This window comes from Engystomops pustulosus, chromosome 5, assembly GCF_040894005.1.
Source record: "Engystomops pustulosus chromosome 5, aEngPut4.maternal, whole genome shotgun sequence".
NCBI lineage: Eukaryota > Metazoa > Chordata > Amphibia > Anura > Leptodactylidae > Engystomops > Engystomops pustulosus.
This window is the reverse complement of record NC_092415.1, coordinates 680,297-698,236: the sequence shown is the minus strand read 5'-3', so window position 1 is coordinate 698,236 and position 17,940 is coordinate 680,297. Positions and strand designations below refer to the sequence as shown.

The 17,940-nt window shown below is 55.4% G+C and overlaps 1 protein-coding gene across 1 annotated transcript; it reads left to right on the top strand.

The window, feature by feature from the left end:
• Positions 1–157: 157 nt before the first annotated feature.
• LOC140132324 (fucolectin-like) lies at positions 158–17,380 on the top strand. Its single transcript, XM_072150973.1, has 4 exons — positions 158–239; positions 9,873–9,946; positions 10,396–10,684; positions 17,044–17,380. Coding segments are annotated over exons 1-4 (555 nt in total). The 5' UTR covers positions 158–237; the 3' UTR covers positions 17,234–17,380.
• The last annotated feature ends 560 nt before the right edge of the window (positions 17,381–17,940 follow it).

Sequence of the window (17,940 nt, the reverse complement as noted above, 5' to 3'; positions counted from 1 at the left end):
GTCAGAGAGAATTGGAGCAATGCCAAAATGATGAGGGAAGACGGGGAACACCTGAACGATATTGAGGAGGAGCTGATGTTATTATTGGATCTGTTACAATATAGAACATAAACAATAATATCAAATATTTCACAGGTAAATAGAGAAATTCACTGGAAAACCTCGAGTGGGAGGAGAAACATTGTATAAATACAGGAGAGCGAGACCCCGGGAATAACCGAGCGCTGGACCCCAGACATGTGAGTGCTGCTTATTACTCTCTGTTATCAGCCACTACATCCCGGGGAGAGGAGACTGTACAGGGGGATACAATCTATTACTCTCTGTTATCAGCCATTACATCCCGGGGAGAGGAGACTGTACAGGGGGGGATACAATCTATTACTCTCTGTTATCAGCCATTACATCCCGGGGAGAGGAGACTGTACAGGGGGGATACAATCTATTACTCTCTGTTATCAGCCATTACACCCCGGGGAGAGGAGACTGTACAGGGGGGGATACAATCTATTACTCTCTGTTATCAGCCATTACACCCCGGGGAGAGGAGACTGTACAGGGGGGATACAATCTATTACTCTCTGTTATCAGCCACTACATCCCGGGGAGAGGAGACTGTACAGGGGGGGATACAATCTATTACTCTCTGTTATCAGCCATTACAGCCCGGGGAGAGGAGACTGTACAGGGGGATATGATCTATTACTCTCTGTTATCAGCCATTACACCCCGGGGAGAGGAGACTGTACAGGGGGGATACAATCTATTACTCTCTGTTATCAGCCATTACATCCCGGGGAGAGGAGACTGTACAGGGGGGATACAATCTATTACTCTCTGTTATCAGCCATTACATCCCGGGGAGAGGAGACTGTACAGGGGGGGATACAATCTATTACTCTCTGTTATCAGCCATTACATCCCGGGGAGAGGAGACTGTACAGGGGGGGATACAATCTATTACTCTCTGTTATCAGCCATTACACCCCGGGGAGAGGAGACTGTACAGGGGGGATACAATCTATTACTCTCTGTTATCAGCCATTACATCCCGGGGAGAGGAGACTGTACAGGAGGGGATACAATTTATTACTCTCTGTTATCAGCCATTACATCCCGGGGAGAGGAGACTGTACAGGGGGGGATACAATCTATTACTCTCTGTTATCAGCCATTACATCCCGGGGAGAGGAGACTGTACAGGGGGGGATACAATCTATTACTCTCTGTTATCTGCCATTACATCCCGGGGAGAGGAGACTGTACAGGGGGGATACAATCTATTACTCTCTGTTATCAGCCATTACATCCCGGGGAGAGAAGACTGTACAGGGGGGATACAATCTATTACTCTCTGTTATCAGCCATTACATCCCGGGGAGAGGAGACTGTACAGGGGGGATACAATCTATTACTCTCTGTTATCAGCCATTACACCCCGGGGAGAGGAGACTGTACAGGGGGGATACAATCTATTACTCTCTGTTATCAGCCATTACATCCCGGGGAGAGAAGACTGTACAGGGGGGATACAATCTATTACTCTCTGTTATCAGCCATTACATCCCGGGGAGAGGAGACTGTACAGGGGGATACAATCTATTACTCTCTGTTATCAGCCATTACACCCCGGGGAGAGGAGACTGTACAGGGGGGGGATACAATCTATTACTCTCTGTTATCAGCCATTACACCCCGGGGAGAGGACAATGTACAGGGGGGATACAATCTATCACTCTCTGTTATCAGCCATTACATCCTGGGGAGAGGAGACTGTACAGGGGGGGGATACAATCTATTACTCTCTGTTATCAGCCATTACACCCCGGGGAGAGGAGAATGTACAGGGGGGATACAATCTATCACTCTCTGTTATCAGCCATTACATCCCGGGGAGAGGAGACTGTACAGGGGGGGGATACAATCTATTACTCTCTGTTATCAGCCATTACACCCCGGGGAGAGGAGACTGTACAGGGGGGGATACAATCTATTACTCTCTGTTATCAGCCATTACACCCCGGGGAGAGGAGACTGTACAGGGGGGATACAATCTATTACTCTCTGTTATCAGCCATTACACCCCGGGGAGAGGAGAATGTACAGGGGGGATACAATCTATCACTCTCTGTTATCAGCCATTACATCCCGGGGGGAGGAGACTGTACAGGGGGGATACAATCTATTACTCTCTGTTATCAGCCATTACACCCCGGGGAGAGGAGACTGTACAGAGGGGATACAATCTATTACTCTCTGTTATCAGCCATTACACCCCGGGGAGAGGAGACTGCACAGGGGGGGATACAATCTATTACTCTCTGTTATCAGCCATTACACCCCGGGGAGAGGAGACTGTACAGGGGGGGGGGGGTACAATCTATTACTCTCTCTTATCAGCCATTACATCCCGGGGAGAGGAGACTGTACAGGGGGGATACAATCTATTACTCTCTGTTATCAGCCATTACACCCCGGGGAGAGGAGACTGTACAGGGGGGATACAATCTATTACTCTCTGTTATCAGCCATTACACCCCGGGGAGAGGAGAATGTACAGGGGGGATACAATCTATCACTCTCTGTTATCAGCCATTACAACCTAGGGAGAGGAGACTGTACAGGGGGGATACAATCTATTACTCTCTGTTATCAGCCATTACATCCCAGGGAGAGGAGACTGTACAGGAGGGGATACAATTTATTACTCTCTGTTATCAGCCATTACATCCCGGGGAGAGGAGACTGTACAGGGGGGGATACAATCTATTACTCTCTGTTATCAGCCATTACATCCCGGGGAGAGGAGACTGTACAGGGAGGATACAATCTATTACTTTCTGTTATCAGCCATTACATCCCGGGGAGAGAAGACTGTACAGGGGGGATACAATCTATTACTCTCTGTTATCAGCCATTACACCCCGGGGAGAGGAGACTGTACAGGGGGGATACAATCTATTACTCTCTGTTATCAGCCATTACACCCCGGGGAGAGGAGACTGTACAGAGGGGATACAATCTATTACTCTCTGTTATCAGCCATTACACCCCGGGGAGAGGAGACTGTACAGGGGGGGGGGGTACAATCTATTACTCTCTCTTATCAGCCATTACATCCCGGGGAGAGGAGACTGTACAGGGGGGATACAATCTATTACTCTCTGTTATCAGCCATTACACCCCGGGGAGAGGAGACTGTACAGGGGGGATACAATCTATTACTCTCTGTTATCAGCCATTACATCCCGGGGAGAGGAGACTGTACAGATGGGGATACAATCTATTACTCTCTGTTATCAGCCATTACATCCCGGGGAGAGGAGACTGTACAGGGGGATACAATCTATTACTCTCTGTTATCAGCCATTACACCCCGGGGAGAGGAGAATGTACAGGGGGGATACAATCTATCACTCTCTGTTATCAGCCATTACAACCTAGGGAGAGGAGACTGTACAGGGGGGATACAATCTATTACTCTCTGTTATCAGCCATTGCATCCCAGGGAGAGGAGACTGTACAGGGGGGGATACAATCTATTACTCTCTGTTATCAACCATTATGCTGATGTCACGGTGCTTGGTATGGGGAACCGGAGGGCTGTCCTACAGCCTGGCAGCTCTCCAGCAGGTGGTGTGTGCAAGAAATATGGAGGGAGAGGCTGATGTACTGGTTCTCCCTGGGGCAACCCCAGGGTGTCTGTAAGATAAGCCCCCGGGTAATGGATGGGAAGCCCGTGGTGGTAACAGCCGTGTCCATGGATCAGACGGAGGCAACGTTGTGCAAATCAACTTACAGTTCATTATTGGAAGACCAGGGAACAGTTAACAGCAGCAGGTTCAGCAGGTAGGAGTCAGCTGGTCCACAGGAAGCCCTCACAGTCTGATAGTAGCTTCAGGCTGGGCTGGTAGATGGAGCTGAGTATGGACAGCGGACCTCTGCTCTGGGGATTAGTCTCCTGACTTGCCCAAGGTGTCAGGCAGAGGCTCCTCTGCTTCCTGCTAGTGTGTCTGGATGGCAACTCTGCAGGAGCCGCACACTGGACCTTCTTCTCACTCTGCTGACTGGCCGTGAGGTCTGACTGTCACAGTCTATGGGGAATAGTCCCTTAGGACTAAGAGAGTGGACTCCCTGGACCACCGCGGGAGATAACAACCTTAGCCGCACCCGGGAGCGGAGTCTAAGTGAACTCCCGGTCTTCGCCAGAGCCCGCCGCAAAGCGGGATGGTCTTGCTGCGGCGGGAGTCACCAGGTCGCTCCACGGGTGCGACTAGGCCCACGGTGGCAGCCAAGGTAGGGACACGAGGACCACGGGAAGGCAGGCAGGACCACGGGAAGGCAGGCAGGCAGGACCACGGGAAGGCAGGCAGGCAGGACCACGGGAAGGCAGGCAGGCAGGACCACGGGAAGGCAGGCAGGCAGGACCACGGGAAGGCAGGCAGGCAGGACCACGGGAAGGCAGGCAGGCAGGACCACGGGAAGGCAGGCAGGCAGGACCACGGGAAGGCAGGCAGGCAGGACCACGGGAAGGCAGGCAGGCAGGACCACGGGAAGGCAGGCAGGCAGGACCACGGGAAGGCAGGCAGGCAGGACCACGGGAAGGCAGGCAGGCAGGACCACGGGACAAGGAAACACAGGAAACCAGGAATACAGGAATCGCAAAATACACATAGGCGTCTGGAAACGCTCGGGAAACACGGGAACTCAGAGGCATCTGGAAACGCTCAAGAAGGCTTTCACCTCAGTAGAATGAGCTGAAGATCCGGCAGGGGATGCTGGGAGTCGCCAGGCTTTATAGCCGAGCCTGGAATGCCAGAACCAGTAAGGAGGACGCTGGCCCTTTAAGGCTGGGAGAAGTCCGCGCGCGCTCCCTCTAGTGGCAGGAGCACGCGATTGCATGGAAGCAGCATGCGGCCTACACGCTGGGAGCAACAGTGCAGGCCGGAGCCTGGAGAGGTAAGTGAGAGCTGGGGGAGCGGGGACCGCGGCAGCAGGCACGGGTACACCCTCAATCCGTACCGAGGATCGCGGGTGTAACCGTGACAGTACCCCCCCCCTTAGGGCCCCTCTTCTCTTCTTCTTCAGCCCACTGTTCTTTCTTCGCCTCCTCCAATTCTTCTTGGTGATGAGACACCTTAGGAGGAGAGAAGGCACCGGGAAGACTTGGGAAGCAGGCTGGGTCGGCTCTAGGCACACCGGAGCAGCCTCAGGGGAGGTCAGAGCAGCCGTGGCAAGCTGCGGAGTCTCTGGGGCAGCCGTGGCAAGCTGCTGAGACTGGGGCGCCACTGGAGCAGCCGTGGCAAGCTGCAGAGTCTGGGGCGCCACTGGAGCAGCCGTGGCAAGCTGCAGAGTCTGGGGCGCCACTGGAGCAGCCGTGGCAAGCTGCAGAGTCTGGGGCGCCACTGGAGCAGCAGTGGCAAGCTGCAGAGACACTGGAGCAGCATTGGCAAGCTGCGGAAGCTGGAGAGTCTCTGGAGCAGCATTGGCAAGCTGCGGAAGCTGGAGAGTCTCTGGAGCAGCATTGGCAAGCTGCGGAGGCTGGAGAGCCACTGGAGCAGCTGCGGGGAGCTGCGGAGGCTGGAGAGCCACTGGAGCAGCTGCGGGGAGCTGCGGAGGCTGGAGAGCCACTGGAGCAGCTGCGGGGAGCTGCGGAGGCTGGAGAGCCACTGGAGCAGCTGCGGGGAGCTGCGGAGGCTGGAGAGCCACTGGAGCAGCTGCGGGGAGCTGCGGAGGCTGGAGAGCCACTGGAGCAGCTGCGGGGAGCTGCGGAGGCTGGAGAGCCACTGGAGCAGCTGCGGGGAGCTGCGGAGGCTGGAGAGCCACTGGAGCAGCTGCGGGGAGCTGCGGAGGCTGGAGAGCCACTGGAGCAGCTGCGGGGAGCTGCGGAGGCTGGAGAGCCACTGGAGCAGCTGCGGGGAGCTGCGGAGGCTGGAGAGCCACTGGAGCAGCTGCGGGGAGCTGCGGAGGCTGGAGAGCCACTGGAGCAGCTGCGGGGAGCTGCGGAGGCTGGAGAGCCACTGGAGCAGCTGCGGGGAGCTGCGGAGGCTGGAGAGCCACTGGAGCAGCTGCGGGGAGCTGCGGAGGCTGGAGAGCCACTGGAGCAGCTGCGGGGAGCTGCGGAGCCACTGGAGCAGCTGCGGGGAGCTGCGGAGCCACTGGAGCAGCTGCGGGGAGCTGCGGAGCCACTGGAGCAGCTGCGGGGAGCTGCGGAGCCACTGGAGCAGCTGCGGGGAGCTGCGGAGCCACTGGAGCAGCTGCGGGGAGCTGCGGAGCCACTGGAGCAGCTGCGGGGAGCTGCGGAGCCACTGGAGCAGCTGCGGGGAGCTGCGGAGCCACTGGAGCAGCTGCGGGGAGCTGCGGAGCCACTGGAGCAGCTGCGGGGAGCTGCGGAGCCACTGGAGCAGCTGCGGGGAGCTGCGGAGCCACTGGAGCAGCTGCGGGGAGCTGCGGAGCCACTGGAGCAGCTCTGGGGAGCTGCGGAGCCACGGGAGCAGCTCTGGGAAGCTGCGGAGCCACGGGTGCAGCTCTGGGAAGCTGCGGAGCCACGGGTGCAGCTCTGGGAAGCTGCGGAGCCACGGGTGCAGCTCTGGGAAGCTGCGGAGCCACGGGTGCAGCTCTGGGAAGCTGCGGAGCCACGGGAGCAGCTCTGGGAAGCTGCGGAGCCACGGGTGCAGCTCTGGGAAGCTGCGGAGCCACGGGTGCAGCTCTGGGAAGCTGCGGAGCCACGGGTGCAGCTCTGGGAAGCTGCGGAGCCACGGGAGAAGCTCTGGGAAGCTGCGGAGCCACGGGAGCAGCTCTGGGAAGCTGCGGAGCCACTGGAGACCCTGGAACCATGCAGGACAGATGAGGTGATCGAACTTGAGGTGGTTCAAATCTGGACAGGATTTTTGCCAGGAACTTGGTATAAGTAACCATGTCCAGGTCACCACTATCCCATAGAGGAGTAGCCCAGTCCAGCGCCTCTCCAGTGAGCAAAGAAAAAACACATGCCAACTTAGTGCGTTCGGGGGTGGACTGGGAGGACGTCAGCTTGATGTATAACGAGCACTGGACGACAAAACTCCTGCAAAAATTGGGGTTGCCATCAAATTTGTTTGGCATCAAAAAATCTGATCCAGAGTTCGCTGCCGAAAAACATGGCTGGGGGACAGAAACAACAGGAGGAGTCACAGGAGCCTGCTGCTGGGAGGCAATAATCCGCAGGGTGGCTGCGAGTTTATCCAAGAGTTCTTTTTGCGCAGCAATCTCTTGGGCCTGCTGGGCAATAGTGCTGGGAAAGTCACCCAGAAGCTGGTACGGATCCTTGACATTGTTCATGGCTTTGGCAGAGATCATGACCTTGGCGGAGTCCATGGCCGGATCTTACTGTCACAGTCTATGGGGAATAGTCCCTTAGGACTAAGAGAGTGGACTCCCTGGACCACCGCGGGAGATAACAACCTTAGCCGCACCCGGGAGCGGAGTCTAAGTGAACTCCCGGTCTTCGCCAGAGCCCGCCGCAAAGCGGGATGGTCTTGCTGCGGCGGGAGTCACCAGGTCGCTCCACGGGTGCGACTAGGCCCACGGTGGCAGCCAAGGTAGGGACACGAGGACCACGGGAAGGCAGGCAGGACCACGGGAAGGCAGGCAGGCAGGACCACGGGAAGGCAGGCAGGCAGGACCACGGGAAGGCAGGCAGGCAGGACCACGGGAAGGCAGGCAGGCAGGACCACGGGAAGGCAGGCAGGCAGGACCACGGGAAGGCAGGCAGGCAGGACCACGGGAAGGCAGGCAGGCAGGACCACGGGAAGGCAGGCAGGCAGGACCACGGGAAGGCAGGCAGGCAGGACCACGGGAAGGCAGGCAGGCAGGACCACGGGAAGGCAGGCAGGCAGGACCACGGGAAGGCAGGCAGGCAGGACCACGGGACAAGGAAACACAGGAAACCAGGAATACAGGAATCGCAAAATACACAGAGGCGTCTGGAAACGCTCGGGAAACACGGGAACTCAGAGGCATCTGGAAACGCTCAAGAAGGCTTTCACCTCAGTAGAATGAGCTGAAGATCCGGCAGGGGATGCTGGGAGTCGCCAGGCTTTATAGCCGAGCCTGGAATGCCAGAACCAGTAAGGAGGACGCTGGCCCTTTAAGGCTGGGAGAAGTCCGCGCGCGCTCCCTCTAGTGGCAGGAGCACGCGATTGCATGGAAGCAGCATGCGGCCTACACGCTGGGAGCAACAGTGCAGGCCGGAGCCTGGAGAGGTAAGTGAGAGCTGGGGGAGCGGGGACCGCGGCAGCAGGCACGGGTACACCCTCAATCCGTACCGAGGATCGCGGGTGTAACCGTGACACTGACTTTCTGACCCTGTGCTCCTGCCCACTAGGGGGTTTTTATACTCCCCTGATCAGGTGGCAGCACCCTCCAATCAGCTCCTTGCTTGCTTTACAATAGTACAAAGGATATCATTGGTTAATAACATTTTACATGTTAACTCTTGCCTTACCAGGCAGCTGCAATGACTTACAGCTGCAATGACTAAGTGTCCCCAGCAGTTGCTTCTGAGTGACACAGCTGATAGCACCTGACAAGGAGAGGGCACTATTTGCATCAACCACCAAGCCTATGCATCGGCAGGGGTGTTGCACAGTCGTGGCTCAGCAGATACCCCAATAGGGAGACGGCTTCCACATTGTCCCTGCGTTTCAGTGTTGGGTTTTTTTATCCCCTTTACGCTTCGTAGGGAGAGTTTCTGTGCGGACAATTTGTGTTGTGCAAGGGATCACCCGAAGTGTTGTGCAATAAAGTCAAGAAGGATTGTCATTCAAGTTTCACTAATTTGTGGGTGTCCCCCCTTGGGGTGGTGTAAAAAAAAGAGCAGGGAAAGTTTAGATGAATGAGGAATCATCTGTATCTTTTCATAGGGTGGTCACGTTGATACCAAGGCCTGGCCCCGGGGCCCTTATAAGTCCGATATTGAATCAGCTTTTTGCCTGTTGCCTGTGCACCCTGATTGCTACCATCTGCCGGGTTGCTTTGTGGAGGGCGAGCATTACTATGACACCTGGCTACCGATTGGTATAAGCATTTCGGCGTTCCTTTGTCCGTGGAGAAGACGGTGGGTCCGTGTTTTAGGGTTTAGAATTGGATTCAGAATCCGTGGTATTCCGCTTTCCCCAGGATAAGTTGAACTCCTCGGTCGCCTTGTGACAGTTACAATCCCTATTAAGTATGTTGTATTTCTCTGCCGTATTATGTCCATGGGAGGTTTTACCTACCAGTGCCCCCGGAGCTCGGCAGCTTCACTTACCGTGCCGCGCTCCAGCGGTGGTCCCTTCCTGTGTCCCCTGCCGGATCTTCGTGCCTTGTGCCCTAGAGAAAGCTCGTTCCTGTATGCTCCCTGCTGGTATTGAGACTTCTTGTTGTGACCCCGGTTCCGTTCCTGACGACGTACTCCTGCCGCCTGTCCTGACCTCCTGCTCTGCCCCTGACCTTGATCCTGTGCCACCTGTCTCAACCTCCTGCCTTTCCCCGACCACGATTGTGCCTCATGACTCTGTACCTCACCTTGGCCACCACCGCGGACAAAGTTGCACCTATGGAGCTACCTGGTGGCACCACTCCACAACAAGTCCAACCCACTTTGTGGCGGGCTCTGGTGAAAACCGGGTGCCCCTCCCAGGTGTCAGCTTGTGACATCATCCGTGGTGGTACAGAAGTTTCACTACCCCTGAATCCTGACAACAGTGAATGTTTGGGAAATAAATATCAGTAGAGAAATGCAGCTTTGGTAGTGACTGGAGTATAAAATGCACCTCAGGATCAGTAAGTAATGCACTTCCTTCTTACCTTCTTACATAGAGATATCTAACTTCCTCCTCCTCTTCCTCCAGGATGAATCCTGTGTCATCGCTGCTTCTGCTCGGATCTCTGGCCCTGACTCTGGGATGCCCTCCTGTACCCGGAGGTGAGATCAGATCTACACACAGGACTGTCCTGTAACATACCTGCAGCACAAACAGGACGGGGGGACAGGGGTATAACATGAAGGGGTGGTCCAAGGACCCAGAACCTCCACTACCAACCGGAAAGTAGAGTCTAATGAGGATCAGATTAGAGCCGCAGAGGACAGAACTCTACATGTGGCTTCTCTCTACATACTAACTGCTAGAAGTCTCACTTTTTAGTAATTTTTTAATTCAATCATTTTGGCAGAATGTAGAATATGGGCAGCACCATGACTTTCTGGATCCGCGTGGAGGAGCCATTTATTAAATTAACCACAAATCCATCTCCTCCTGCCGTTGTCCTGCCGTCCATGTTTCTTCTCCTACTGGACGGCAGGACAATGGTGAGGGTCGGGACTCGCATCTCAGCTTCTTATTCCTGAATTCTCCTCTCTTCTTGTCTCCTCAGCAATAAACGTAGCGAGATATGGAGAAGCTTCCCAGGACTCGGACTACGGATTCCCTAACAATCCAAAAGGAAGTGCCAGAAATGCCATAGATGGCGTCAAATACATGAATTATGAGAGAGGTTTCTGCACTCACACCAGTGGACTGAACCGTCCGTGGTGGAGGTTGAACCTGAAAAACATCTACAAGATATCAAGTGTTATCCTTTTAAATAGAGGAGACTGCTGCGCAGAGAGACTGCTGGGAGCTCAGATCCGAATTGGGAACTCGCCCTACAACGACAACCCAATGTAAGTCACTCAGATTGGGCCGTTCTGGACTGAGAGTCCTTTGGTTCATCCAAAAAAGTTGATTTCAAGACCTCAATCTACATATAGACATAAACTATACACATAATTTTACTTCTAGCGAAGATGAGACATACACACATTACACACATGCGGTATATACAAAATGCACACATGTAAATATATTACACAAATATACAAACTCCACATTACAGAGTGTGACACAAATAACCTGACACAAGACTGTATCCGACAGCTAGGGAGCAAAGGACATGATGAGCAGCTGAGAGAAAGCTATTGGTCAGGGGTCAAGAGAGAGCTGGTGGTCAGGCTTCAGGAAAGAGCTGGTGGTCAGGGGTCAGAAGAACAGCTGGTGGTCAGGGGTCGGAAGAGAGCTGGTGGTCAGGGGTCAGGAGTCAGGAGAGAGCTGGTGGTAAGGGGTCAGAAGAAAAGCTGGTAGTAAGGGGTCAGGAGAACAGCAGGTGGTCAGGAGAGAGCTGGTAGTTAGGGGCTCTGAAGAGAGCTGGTAGTCAGGGGTCAGGAGTACAGCTGGTAGTCAGGGGTCAGGAGAGAGCTAGAGGTCAGGAGAGAGCTGGTGGTCAGGGGTCAGGAGAGAGCTGGTGGTCAGGGGTTGGACGAGAGCTGGTGGTCAGGGGTCAGGAGAGAGCTGGTGGTCAGGGGTCAGGAGAGAGCTGGTGGGCAGGGGTCAGGAGAGAGCTGGTGGTCAGGGGTCAGGAGAACAGCTGGTGGGCAGGGGTCAGGAGAGAGCTGGTGGTCAGGGGTTGGACGAGAGCTGGTGGTCAGGGGTCAGGAGAGAGCTGGTGGTCAGGGGTCAGGAGAACAGCTGGTGGTCAGGGGTCAGGAGAGAGCTGGTGGTCAGGGGTCAGAAGAACAGCTGGTGGTCAGGGGTCAGAAGAACAGCTGGTGGTCAGGGGTCAGAAGAACAGCTGGTGGTCAGGGATCAGGAGAGAGCTGGTGGTCAGAAGTACAGCTGGTGGTCAGGGGTCTGGGGTGAGCTAGTGGTCAGGAGAGAGCTGGTGGTTAGGGGTCAAGAGAGAGCTGGTGGGCAGGGGTCAGAAGAACAGCTGGTGGTCAGAGGTCAGGAGAAAGCTGGTGGTCAGGGTCAGGAGAGAGCTGGTGGTCAGGGGTCAGAAGAACAGCTGGTGGTCAGGGGTCAGAAGAACAGCTGGTGGTCAGGGATCAGGAGAGAGATGGTGGTCAGAAGTACAGCTGGTAGTTACGAGTCAGGAGAGAGCTAGTGGTCAGAAGAACAGCTGGTGGTGAGGGGTCTGGGGTGAGCTAGTGGTCAGGAGAGAGCTGGTGGTTAGGGGTCAAGAGAGAGCTGGTGGGCAGGGGTCAGAAGAACAGCTGGTGGTCAGAGGTCAGGAGAAAGCTGGTGGTCAGGGTCAGGAGAGAGCTGGTGGGCAGGGGTCAGAAGAACAGCTGGTGGTCAGAGGTCAGGAGAAAGCTGGTGGTCAGGGTCAGGAGAGAGCTGGTGGGCAGGGATCAGGAGAGAGCTGGTGGGCAGGGATCAGGAGAAAGCTGTTGGTCAGGGGTCAGAAGAACAGCTGGTGGTCAGGGATCAGGAGAGAGATGGTGGTCAGAAGTACAGCTGGTAGTTACGAGTCAGGAGAGAGCTAGTGGTCAGAAGAACAGCTGGTGGTGAGGGGTCTGGGGTGAGCTAATGGTCAGTGGTCAAGTGAGACCTGGTGGGCAGAGGGCAGGAGAAAGCTGGTAGTCAGGGGTCAGGAGAGAGCTAGTGGTCAGGAGAGAGCTGGTGGTTAGGGGTCAGAAGAACAGCTGATGTTCAGGGGTCAGAAGAACAGCTGATGTTCAGGGGTCAGAAGAACAGCTGATGTTCAGGGGTCAGAAGAACAGCTGATGTTCAGGGGTCAGAAGAACAGCTGATGTTCAGGGGTCAGGAGAGAGCTGGTGGTCAGGGGTCCGGAGAACAGCTGGTAAGAAGGGATCAAGAGAGAGCTGGTGGGCAGGGGTCAGGAGAGAGATGGTAGTTAGGGGTCAGAAGAACAGCTGGTGGTCAGGGGTCAGAAGAACAGCTGGTAGTCAGGGGTCAGAAGAACGGCTGGTGCTCAGGGTCAGGAGAGAGCTGGTGATCAGGGGTCAGAAGAACAGCTGGTGGTCAGGGTCAGGAGAGAGCTGGTGGTCAGCGGTCAGAAGAACAGCTGGTGGTCAGGGGTCAGAAGAACAGCTGGTGGTCAGGGGTCAGAAGAACAGCTGGTGGTCAGGGATCAGGAGAGAGCTGGTGGTCAGGCATCAGGAGAGAGATGGTGGTCAGAAGTACAGCTGGTGGTCAGGGGTCTGGGGAGAGCTAATCGGCAGTGGTCAAGTGAGACCTGGTGGGCAGAGGTCAGGAGAAAGCTGGTGGTCAGTGGTCAGAAGTACAGCTGGTAGTCAGGGGTCAAGAGATAGCTAGTGGTCAGGAGTGAGCTGGTGGTCAGGGGTCAGGAGTGAGCTGGTGGTCAGGGGTCAGGAGAGAGCTAATGGGCAGTGGTCAAGTGAGAGCTGGTGGTCAGCGGTCAGGAGACAGCTGGTGGTAAGGGGTCAGAAGAGAGTTGGTAGTAAGGGGTCAGAAGAACAGCTGGTGGTCAGGGGTCAGAAGATAGCTGATGATCAGGGGTCAGAAGTACAGCTGGTAGTCAGGAGTCAGGAGAGAGCTAGTGGGCTGGGGTCAGGAGAGAGCTGGTGGTCAGCGGTCAGGAGAAAGCTGGTGGTCAGGGGTCAGGAGAGAGCTAGTGGTCAGGGGTCAGGAGAGAGCTAGTGGGCTGGGGTCAGGAGAGAGCTGGTGGTCAGGGGTCAGGAGAGAGCTAGTGGTCAGGGGTCAGAAGAACAGCTGGTGGTCAGGGGTCAGAAGAACAGCTGGTGGTCAGGGGTCAGAAGAACAGCTGGTGGTCAGGGATCAGGAGAGAGCTGGTGGTCAGGCATCAGGAGAGAGATGGTGGTCAGAAGTACAGCTGGTGGTCAGGGGTCTGGGGAGAGCTAATCGGCAGTGGTCAAGTGAGACCTGGTGGGCAGAGGTCAGGAGAAAGCTGGTGGTCAGTGGTCAGAAGTACAGCTGGTAGTCAGGGGTCAAGAGATAGCTAGTGGTCAGGAGTGAGCTGGTGGTCAGGGGTCAGGAGTGAGCTGGTGGTCAGGGGTCAGGAGAGAGCTAATGGGCAGTGGTCAAGTGAGAGCTGGTGGTCAGCGGTCAGGAGACAGCTGGTGGTAAGGGGTCAGAAGAGAGTTGGTAGTAAGGGGTCAGAAGAACAGCTGGTGGTCAGGGGTCAGAAGATAGCTGATGATCAGGGGTCAGAAGTACAGCTGGTAGTCAGGAGTCAGGAGAGAGCTAGTGGGCTGGGGTCAGGAGAGAGCTGGTGGTCAGCGGTCAGGAGAAAGCTGGTGGTCAGGGGTCAGGAGAGAGCTAGTGGTCAGGGGTCAGGAGAGAGCTAGTGGTCAGGGGTCAAGAGAGAGCTGGTGGGCAGAGGTCAGGAGAGAGCTGGTGGTCAGGGGTCAGGAAACCAGCTGGTGGTCAGGGTCAGGAGAGAGCTGGTGGTCAGCGGTCAGAAGAACAGCTGGTGGTCAGGGGTCAGAAGAACAGCTGGTGGTCAGGGGTCAGAAGAACAGCTGGTGGTCAGGGATCAGGAGAGAGCTGGTGGTCAGGCATCAGGAGAGAGATGGTGGTCAGAAGTACAGCTGGTGGTCAGGGGTCTGGGGAGAGCTAATCGGCAGTGGTCAAGTGAGACCTGGTGGGCAGAGGTCAGGAGAAAGCTGGTGGTCAGTGGTCAGAAGTACAGCTGGTAGTCAGGGGTCAAGAGATAGCTAGTGGTCAGGAGTGAGCTGGTGGTCAGGGGTCAGGAGTGAGCTGGTGGTCAGGGGTCAGGAGAGAGCTAATGGGCAGTGGTCAAGTGAGAGCTGGTGGTCAGCGGTCAGGAGACAGCTGGTGGTAAGGGGTCAGAAGAGAGTTGGTAGTAAGGGGTCAGAAGAACAGCTGGTGGTCAGGGGTCAGAAGATAGCTGATGATCAGGGGTCAGAAGTACAGCTGGTAGTCAGGAGTCAGGAGAGAGCTAGTGGGCTGGGGTCAGGAGAGAGCTGGTGGTCAGCGGTCAGGAGAAAGCTGGTGGTCAGGGGTCAGGAGAGAGCTAGTGGTCAGGGGTCAGGAGAGAGCTAGTGGGCTGGGGTCAGGAGAGAGCTGGTGGTCAGGGGTCAGGAGAGAGCTAGTGGTCAGGGGTCAAGAGAGAGCTGGTGGGCAGAGGTCAGGAGAGAGCTGGTGGTCAGGGGTCAGGAAACCAGCTGGTGGTCAGGGGTCAGGAGAGAGCTGGTAGTAAGGGGTGAGGAAAAAGCTAGTGGTCAGGAGAGAGCGGGTAGTTAGGGGTCAGAAGAGAGCTGGTAGTAACGGGTCAGAAGAACAGCTGGTGGTCAGGGGTCAGGAAACCAGCTGGTGGTCAGGGATCAGGAGAGAGCTGGTAGCCAGGGGTCAGGAGAGAGCTAATGGGCAGTGGTCAAGTGAGAGCTGGTGGTCAGGGTTAGGAGAGAGCTGGTGGTCAGTGGTCAGGAGAGAGCTGGTGGTTAGGGGTCAGAAGAGAGTTGGTAGTAAGGGGTCAGAAGATAGCTGGTGGTCAGGGGTCAGAAGTACAGCTGGTAGTGAGGGGTCAGGAGAGAGCTAGTGGTCAGGAGAGAGATGGTGGTCAGGGGTCAGGAAACCAGCTGGTAGTCAGGGGTGAGGAAAAAGCTGGTGGTCAGGAGAGAGCTGGTAGTTAAGGGTCAGAAGAACAGCTGGTGTTCAGGGGTCAGAAAAGAGCTGGTAGTCAGGGGTCAGGAGAGATCTGTTGGTCTTGGGTCAGGAGAGCAGCTGGTGGCCAGGGGTCAGGAGAACAGCTGGTGGTCAGGGGTCAGGAGAACAGCTGGTGGTCAGGGGTCAGGGGAGAGCTGATGGCCAGAGGTCAGGAGAGAGCTGATGACCAGAGGTCAGGAGAGAGCTGATGGGAAGGGGTCAGAAGAGAGCTGGTGGTCAGGGGTCAGAAGAACAGCTGGTGGGCAGGGGTCAGGAGGGAGCTGGTGGTTAGGGGTCAGGAGAGAGCTGGTGGGCAGGGGTTTGGAGAACAGCTGGTAGCCAGGGGTCAGGAGAGAGCTGGTGGTCAGGGGTCAGGAGAGAGCTGGGGTCAGGGGTCAGGAGAGAGCTGGGGTCAGGGGTCAGAACAGCTGGTGGTCAGGAGAGAACTGATGGGAAGGGGTCAGGAGAGATCTGGTGGTCAGGGGTCAGAAAAGAGCTGGTAGTCAGGGGTCAGGAGAGATCTGTTGGTCTTGGGTCAGGAGAACAGCTGGTGGTCAGGGGTCAGGAGAACAGCTAGTGGTCAGGGGTCAGGAGAACAGCTAGTGGTCAGGGGTCAGGGGAGAGATGATGGCCAGAGGTCAGGAGAGAGCTGATGGGCAGGGGTCAGAAGAGAGCTGGTGTTCAGGGGTCAGAAGAACAGCTTGTGGGCAGGGGTCAGAAGGGAGCTGGTGGTCATGGGTCAGGAGAGATCTGGTGGTCAGGGGTCAGGAGAACAGCTGGTGGTCAGGCGTCAGGAGAGAGCTGGTGGTCAGGGGTCAGGAGAGAGCTGGGGTCAGGGGTCAGAACAGCTGGTGGTCAGGAGAGTACTGATGGGAAGGGGTCAGGAGAGATCTGGTGGTCAGGGGTCAAGAGAGAGTTAGTGGTCAGGAGAGAGCTAGTGGGCTGGGGTCAGGAGAGAGCTGGTGGGCAGAGGTCAGGAAACCAGCTGGTGGTCAGGGATCAGGAGAGAGCTGGTAGCCAGGGGTCAGGAGAGATCTGGTGGTCAGAGGTCAGGAGAGAGCTGGTGGTCAGGGGTCAGGAGAGAGCTAGTGGTCAGGAGAGAGCTGGTGGCCAGAGGTCAGGAGAAAGCTGGTAGTCAAGGGTCAAGAGAGAGTTAGTGGGCTGGGGTCAGGAGAGAGCTGGTGGGCAGGGGGTTAGGAGAACAGCTGGTGGTCAGAGGTCAGGAGAGATCGGGTGGTCAGGGGTCAGGAGAGAGTTGGTAGTTAGGGGTCAGAAGTGAGCTGGTGGTAAGGGGTGAGAACAGCTGATGGTGAGGGGTGAGGAGAGCAGTATTTCTGGGTCCCTTAGGCTCTATTCACATGTGGCATTTTCCTTGCTTTAACGGTTGTTTAAATGCGAAGCAGCGGGTGCTCGTTATTGATCGGATGCATTTGTAAACACAAGGCAAACGCTACCTGTGACCGCAGCCTGAAGTTGTAGACTGTTATCCCATGTTGCAAATTCCCAATATTTTCTGGTTATATTTTGGAATTTACTAAAAATCCTTAATTTTGCGGATCAAGCAGTCACAAGTTCTTGTTGGTTTTCTCTTCAGATGTGCCCAGGTCACGAATGTGCGGGATCTGACCTTGACGTTTTGCTGTTATGGTATGGAAGGTCAATACGTCAGCGTGGTGATCCCAGGACGCAGAGAGTGGCTAACACTGTGCGAGGTCGAGGTCTATGGATACATGATCCCTAAAAGAACCTGGCATAACTTCCAAGCATCTGGAAAACTTCACTAATATCACATCTTCTCTTTAGCCCTGGCTGATTCCTCACCTCCTCACGCTTTGCATCCACAGGAAACTTTCCACTGTATTGTAACCTGGAGATCAGAAAGTCCATATTCTCCACCTCTACTTCCATGTTTAGTAAAACTCATAAATAAACATCTTGTCATTGCTCCATCTCGTACATTTTTATATCCTTATATCCTTCCTCCCAGGTGGGAGAAGACATTGAAAACATTTCTTGAGACTTGAAGGCATTGAGTGCTGCAGCAATGGTTGTCCATCATGCCCGAGGCATCTTTACAGCATAGTCCTAGCTGATTCTGTGGATAGGTCCATGGTTATGCCATCTTCTCAACCTGAAGTCCATGAACTCATTTATCCAGACTTCCAGCCAGGATAGTCTCCTGGAATAGGGGGGAGGGGGCTTCCCGGCAGCACTATCCAGTAGCAGGACTTGCATTATAGCCTTGTACCTAATCAAGTAGTAGATGACGAGGGACCATCTCACCCTGAGACTAGGGACCTGAATTCTCTCAGATGTTTGTTGTAAATCTGAATAAAACCATTATTCCTCATCAACTTTGGAATAGATTTGGCGTGGGGGGTCGTGCCCATTGCGGTTCCCTCCATCTGTTTAAATAAACTTAAGACCAGAGGTGGATTGTGAGACAGAGGGAGATGCCGCGGATGGATGGTAGTTCTTCCAGGGGCTCTTC